The sequence below is a fragment of the Sphaerodactylus townsendi genome, linkage group LG05 (genome assembly GCF_021028975.2).
Source record: "Sphaerodactylus townsendi isolate TG3544 linkage group LG05, MPM_Stown_v2.3, whole genome shotgun sequence".
NCBI classification, from domain to species: Eukaryota; Metazoa; Chordata; class Lepidosauria; order Squamata; family Sphaerodactylidae; genus Sphaerodactylus; species Sphaerodactylus townsendi.
Genome location: NC_059429.1, coordinates 126,235,519 through 126,242,511, shown reverse-complemented (window position 1 = coordinate 126,242,511; position 6,993 = coordinate 126,235,519). Strand labels below are relative to the sequence as shown.

At 52.1% G+C, this 6,993-nt stretch overlaps 1 protein-coding gene across 1 annotated transcript; it reads left to right on the top strand.

The window, feature by feature from the left end:
* Positions 1 to 2,984: 2,984 nt before the first annotated feature.
* LOC125433407 (transcription initiation factor TFIID subunit 4-like) lies at positions 2,985 to 6,624 on the top strand. Its single transcript, XM_048497910.1, has 2 exons — positions 2,985 to 3,348; positions 5,650 to 6,624. The coding sequence occupies exons 1-2, from the start codon at positions 2,985 to 2,987 to the stop codon at positions 5,880 to 5,882; spliced, it is 597 nt and encodes a 198-aa protein (XP_048353867.1). The 3' UTR covers positions 5,883 to 6,624.
* The last annotated feature ends 369 nt before the right edge of the window (positions 6,625 to 6,993 follow it).

Here is a 6,993-nt window from a genome sequence, read left to right as displayed (position 1 = left end):
CCTACATAACTTCCCTTTATTTCCTCCTCAGTCCTTCCACCAAACTAGGACTAGGCTCAATCAATCACAAATCCAGCATTTTATAGGTCAAAGACTTTCATATTTGTCGGTTTGTTAAAATCATCCATCCTTTGCAGACTTTGTCATCCATTCCCCTCCCAAATTTTCACTGCTTTAAAAGACTCAGTAGTATAAATTATAGAATAAAGTATTGCCACCTATCCTGAGACCTCAGGGTGAGGTGGGCTAATCACAGAAATAATTAATAAAGGGCAGAAACAACATAAGGTATCTCTGCAAGGGAGAAGGAGGCTGGCACAGCCTGGAAGTATGTCCAGATATTTCAAAAAAGTGGAGGGGTGAGAGGCAGACACACAAAGGTGATCTCGAAAAGGAGAGGCGGCCCTCCTAAACGCAGAAAAGACATTCACAATTGATCTCACCCTTTGACATTATTGATAAGGCATTTCTGCCAAAGGGGAGATTGCATCTGGTAGCTTTAGGGAGTGGTCCAATCACTGCCTGAAGACGTGCATCTGACAAGACTGCTCCGGCTTAAGGAAGCTTATACCACAATAAATTCATTAGCTTTAAAGGTGCCACGAGTCTCTTTTGTTAGTCTGAAGGCAGGCCCAAGGACACAGCTGCCTAAAGTGAGGGGTAGCATTACCACGGCACCCCAGGGTACCTCGGAACCCTGGTTGGGAATCACTGATCTAGAGTAAGGTTTGCCTTTTCTTAATAAGATCCACCAACACAACTGATCGTGGACACAATTACTTTATGCTTCCAGCACATCTGCTGTGTCTGTGTTTCAAGTGAACACTTTTCTCACAAAGGAAGGGGAAAAATAACTTTTGGATCAAATCAGGCATCGCTCCAAGCAGAAGAGAAGACCGCACAGTTGGAGAGGGAGAATGTTCAATCTGCTTGTAATAACAATAATGAACAACGAAAAAATAAGTAAAAGTAAAAAGGGGAAGAAAAGCGCACATGACTCAAAATCAAATAACAGCAGGTCAGTGAAGGATTTCTAAGTCGCCTTGAAAGGAGGGACTTGGGAGAAAAGTTCCTAGAAAGCACAAGCAAGAGAAGGCTTTGGCACCCAAGGGTGTTTTGTGTAAAACATTGGGAGCTTTGACTACTGGGCCTTTTTCTTTTCCATGAGGAAGGAGGCTGAAGTTACTGGGATTCACTGTCAAGAAACCCCTCATAGTAGATGTACGATTTCGCCTTTGACTTGACAGGGAAGCATCTTTTCGTCTCCACGGTGATAAGCAATAAGGCTGGGATATCTAGGGATGAGTTACTTCGGCATCTACTCATCAAGAAACCCCTCATAGTAGATTGCAATGATTTTTCAGTTTTGAGATTCTGGAATAGGAAGCATCTTTTTTTCTGCCCTCCATGGTGATATGATATCTAGGGATGAAAGTTACTGGCATTCACTATCAAGAAATCCCCCATAGTAGATTGCAATGATTTTTAAGTTTTTGAGATTCTGGAATAGGAAGCATCTTTTTTCTGCCCTCCACGCTGAACTCTACATATGATTTCTAGGGATGAAAGTTACTGGCATTTGATATCAAGAAATTTTTACCAGTTTTTGAGATTCTGGAACAGGAAGCATCTTTTTTTCTGCCCTCCACGCTGAACTCTACATATGATATCTAGAGATGAAAGTTACTGGCATTCACTATCAAGAAATCCCTCATAGTAGATTGCAATGATTTTTTACCAGTTTTTGAGATTCTGGAATAGGAAGCATCTTTTTTTCTGCCCTCCACGCTGAACTCTACATATGATCTCTAGGGATGAAAGTTACTGGCATTCACTGTCAAGAAATCCCTCATAGTAGATTGCAATGATTTTTAACAGTTTTTGAGATTCTGGAATAGGAAGCATCTTTTTTTCTGCCCTCCACGCTGAACTGAACATATGATATCTAGGGATGAAAGTTACTGGCATTCACTACTAAGAAACCCCTCATAGTAGATTGCAATGATTTTTAACAGTTTTTGAGATTCTGGAATAGGACGCTTCTTTTTTCTGCCCTCCACGCTGAACTCTACATATGATGTCTAGGGCTGTTTTTTTCCCCTCCCCTCCCCGTTTATTGTATATTGTTTTCTCGGCCCGTGGGGGGCAGAGAAAAGAGGCGGGTATGTCAGGCCGCTATATAAGGCCGAGCGGCTCGGCGCTTTCTTTGCAAGGGCGAGGGGGTTGCGGGAGCTGAAGAGGCGGGCTGAGCCCCGCGATGAGGCCGAGGCGGCTCCCTCAGCCGCCGCCGTGGCCGGTGTTGAGCCGCCCGCCGCCGCCGCCGCAAATCTTGGCCGCGGCTGCTCAGCTTGGGCGCCCGGCCTGCCTCCTCCGCGCCTCGCCCGCCTCTTTTTCCCCTCAGCCGCCCTCATCCTCGCCCCCTCCCGTATCAGTTACAGCCACTGGCACAGGTGCGGGGCGCCCTTCAGACGCGCGGGGAAGGCAGCGCAGAGTAGCGACAGCCGCCGCCGAGCGTGCAGCCATTTTGGGCTCCGCCAGACAAAGGACTACTGCGGCTGTCGTCGTCTGAGGCGTCCTCGCGACCCGCGCTTTTGGCCGCCCACTCGACCCCCTTCCCCGCCGCCTGTCCGAACGCGACTGAGCCTCCCTCAGGAGCCTCCCCGCGTCCTCCCCTGCTAGGCCGCAGCCCCGCCGCCGCCCGTTCCCTCACTAAGCGCTCGCAGCCATTTGCCGAGCTTTTATAGCCAGCCGCGCGGCCAATCAGCGGCCGACGGAATCCCTGATGTGATGCTCGGCTCCCCCCCCCCGCTCTCGTTTTTTCCCGGCCGCGCGCGACCTGTGCGCATGCCCAGTCGGGGCGACTGAGCCGGGAGGGGCGCTTCGGCGTATGTGTAAAACGAGTGAGTGAGGGAGGAGGGCGGAGGGAGGAGGCGGAGGAGGGGCGAGAGGGGGGGGGGGCGCTCACAGGAACCCTCAAAAAAAAGATGGCGGCGGGCTCGGATCTGCTGGACGAGGTCTTCCTGAACGCCGAGGTGGACGAGAAGGTGGTGAGCGACCTGGTCGGCTCCCTGGAGTCCCAGCTGGCCGCCTCGGGCCACCACCGCCAGCACCACAAGGCGCAGGAGCCCCTCAGGGCCGCGGGCGCGCTGTTGGGGAACCATGTTGGCAGCAGCGGCGGCGGCGGCAGCAGCAGCAGCAGCCCGAGCCCGAGCCCTGGAGGAGGTGGAGGAGGAGGAGGAGCAGGAGGCAATGCTAATGTCCAAACAGAGAGCCCCGGCGGCGGCACCACCACCACCGGCAACCCCCCCGCCAAGATGGGGCTGGCGGGCCCCGAGATCACCAAGCCAGGTAACCTGGGCGCAGCGGGGGGGGGGGAGGGGAGCGGGGGGCCTCTCCCTCCCTCCCTCCCCCCGCCTGCCTGCCTCCCCCCTTTCTTAAGCCATGATTGCCTTTCCCCTCCTGGATCTCTCTCTTTCCCTCCCTCCCCCCTCTCTGTTTTCTTCCCCCACATCTTTTCCTTTCCTTCTTGTTGTTTTGGAGTGGGGGGGGGGGTGACACGAAGTGGGGGAAGGCAAGAGGCCTGCACATCATGCCAACCCCTTGCAAGACCCTATTTTGGGGGGCCCCCTCCACTACATCAGGAGTGCAAACGGGTTTTTGTTGGAATTATTGGGGAGGGGGGGTTGTCTTTCCCTCCTGATGCTTTGCAACCCCCTCTCCCTTGGGCTCTCAATGTTTTGCCTTTGGTCGTGTCATTCCCAGTCTTCTGAGAGCCTGGAGTGTTTTGCTACATCAGGAAGGAGAGAATCTTCAGTGGCTTCTCCCGCCACCCTCTCATTCTCTCCCCCCCCCCCACATCGAAATAGGAAATTTCTGTTGTTTACAGGAGAAGAGCCCATCGCTCTCCCTGCACATGATGCTTTTCTGGAGCTGTCTGCATCCTTCTTTGCTTTCCCTGCTCTCTGTTGCTGAAGTGCGGAGGGAGGGGAGTGTTATTAATCGTGACACACGCTTCCCCTGAGAAGAGGAAGTGATGGGGGGCAATTCATGGGTCAGGAACCCCCTTTTATTATATCACATTGCAAATGCTTGAATGTTCGGCTTATTCTAATGGCCGTGCCCCAATCTTTTTCCCCCTTTCCTTTTTTTCCTCCTCAAACAATATGCCAGGGTCTGGTTTTGCAGAGAATCTGAGCTCAGCCCCTTTGGCATGTGGGGTTGGGAGAGATGACATTCCGGCTGTGAATGTTTTCCCTCTTTACTACAAGAGGTGGGCTCTGGAGGGGATCACAACTTTCCATCCTGTCTCTCATTTCACCCGTCAGGGGCATTTTGAAAGGGAGAGAAAGAACAGTAATTTTCTTTACCCCCTGATACGATTGGTGCTCCTTCTCTTCTCTGTGTGTTTTTTCCCTCGCTTTCTGGGCCCTGTGAAACGTTACTCGGATGTTGTTTCCTGTCATGACACTCGGTTAGTAAAGGGGGCTCTCAGAGGAAGCAGACCCCTCCCCTAGCTGTGATTTGTGTGACACTGTCTATCTGATTACAGTCCTCCTTGCTTGTGTTTTCTGAATGCCGGGCCTGGAGAGTGAGAGGTGGTGGAGGAAGTCATAATGCCAGATCTTGTTAAGGACCCTGGCTTTTCTGGGTGCATAAATTTAAGATATCCGTCCTTAATATCTTTCGTTCTTTGACTGTAGAAGCAGCAATCAGAACATCGGGGCTTAATGTGTCTGTGTATTTTCTGGAAGGAGGGTGAAGTCTTTGAATGCTTCTATGCGACCTCTTCTACGGAATCATCTGTGTGACAGGTCTTGTTCAGTCAGGGAACATGTAGCCACTTGGTTTTGCTGTTGCAGATCCCTGTGTGTGTGACAAGCAGAGGGGGTTAGAAGCTGTGGGATCCCCCCTATGTACTTTTCTCTGTCTGCCTCCCACTCTCAGCTTTTCTTTTCTCCCCCCCCCCCCCCCCATGCAGCTGCAGTAGGATGGTTTGACACTCGGTGCTATAGTATCCAAAGGGGGAGGGAAAGAACTCTCCTTCAGAGCTCATTTCAGGCCTTATGTGTGGGCCTCTTTAAAAAAATTACAGGAGGTTCTGATTGGCTATTTAGTGTAATGCTGCTGGAAATTGGCGGCAGGAGAGACAATGAGGTGAACTTAATTTCTGCAATGGATTATGATATGCTCTTTTCCATATCTTGCTTCTACCTTAGAAGAAGAAGCAAAGAGTTTGGACTTATACCCCACCCTTTTCTCTCCTGCAGGAGACTCCAAAGGGGCTCATAATCTCCCTTGCCCTTCCCCCTCACAACAAACACCCCTGTGAGGTAGGGTGGGGCTGAGAGAGCTCTGAGAAGCCGTGACCAGCCCTGTTGGTCACCCAGCTGGCATGTGTGTGGGAGTGCACAGGCTAATCTGAATTCCCCAGATAAGCCTCCATAGCCTGTGGGCGGCAGATTGGGAATCAAACCCGGCCCTCACTGTGATTAGATATTAACGGTGCTCTCTAACCTCCTCACGCCTACCGCTGCTTCAGAAATGCTATGGGTGCAAGGCATGAGACATGTGTCTCTTTGGCTGCGTAGCCCCCCCCCAGCCATATAGATGACGTTTTTTCCATTTAACCTCCCTCCTTCTTCTTTGCAGGAGCTGGGCCGTGCAAGGGAGTGTTATCAATCATAACACCCGGTCCCAGGGCCCCAGTCTGGACGGGGCCACCACCACCAGCGTCAGTGCTGCTGCCGGAGTCCAAAGCGGATCTGAGGCTGCTGTTGCCCCAGGGACCCTCAGCCAGGGCAAATCAGTGGTCATCAGCACCATGGCAACAGCTCTGTCGACGAGGAATGGGAAAATTGGGACCACGGCCGTGCAGACTCTGAACGGGAGTAACGTGGTGATGAACTCTCACCATTCGGGGAGTGCTTCTTTCTCAGCCACCCCTGTGACGGCTAACCCTACTGTCATCCCCGCTGTCGCCCCTCTGTTAACAACGACCTGTGGGAACGGGGAAGGTAAACACTTAACGCCTGCTCTGCCCTCTTGGTCTCCTAACACGCCATCCAGACTTCTTCAGATCAGGGGTGCCGCCTGCCTTCGCCCTCCCCTACGGTGATCTCCTCGCAACAGCCCCCGAGCATCGGGACCGGGGGCCCGACTGTAGCGTTGGTGAGGCCACCCATTCATACAGCGGGACCCTCGGTGGCTGCCGCCACCCAGAAACGTGGAGCAATATTTCAGGGATCAATCTAACCATTAGCTGGAAGCTTTTCCTGCTGCAGCCACACCAGAATTGCTGCTTCCAGACGTCTCTTGTAACAGCCACTGGTTCTGGTGTGCCGGCTGCACCTGCCACGCAGGTCATCAAATCGGAATCTCCCAAAACTATTGTGCAAGCAGTAACTCAACAGCAGACTCTGGCTGCTGGGGGCCAGCCCAGTACTACAGGGGGTAATATGATCATTGGGCAAACTATGCAAACTGGGCTGCCCAACGTAGCTCCTAATCCTGGCGGGAGTCCCTCTCCCATGCCTGGCACACTCCACTGGCCTAAGGGCGGGTGCCGCCACTGCGGCGCAGAACCTGCCGAGAATTCCAACGGGCAACAACCAGCGGAATCAGGAGCGACTTATTCTAACAGCCTATAATCACACTGCCTCAGCCTCTCAAACTGGATAAATATCCAGAACTTTCAGCCAGGTAAGAAAAGGCTGGCGTTCCGACTCTTCTGTTTGTTTGTGTGTGTTATTTCCATTATTGAAAAAGAAGGTAAGTGGGTCTGGCTTCTGCCTGGCCACTTTGGATTGGACGGGCTGTGAGGGCCTTGTCAATGTCATGTGTGTTGTGGTTCAGAGGTCTAAACCAGGCTGATTATCAACTTGTCTCACCACTCTGCAGCTCTTCCTCTGAAGCTGCTGTCCTCAGAGGTGAAAAATGAAAGTTGGTTGTGAGAAATCAAAGCCGACAACTTTGTTTTAAAAGTAAAGTTGGACA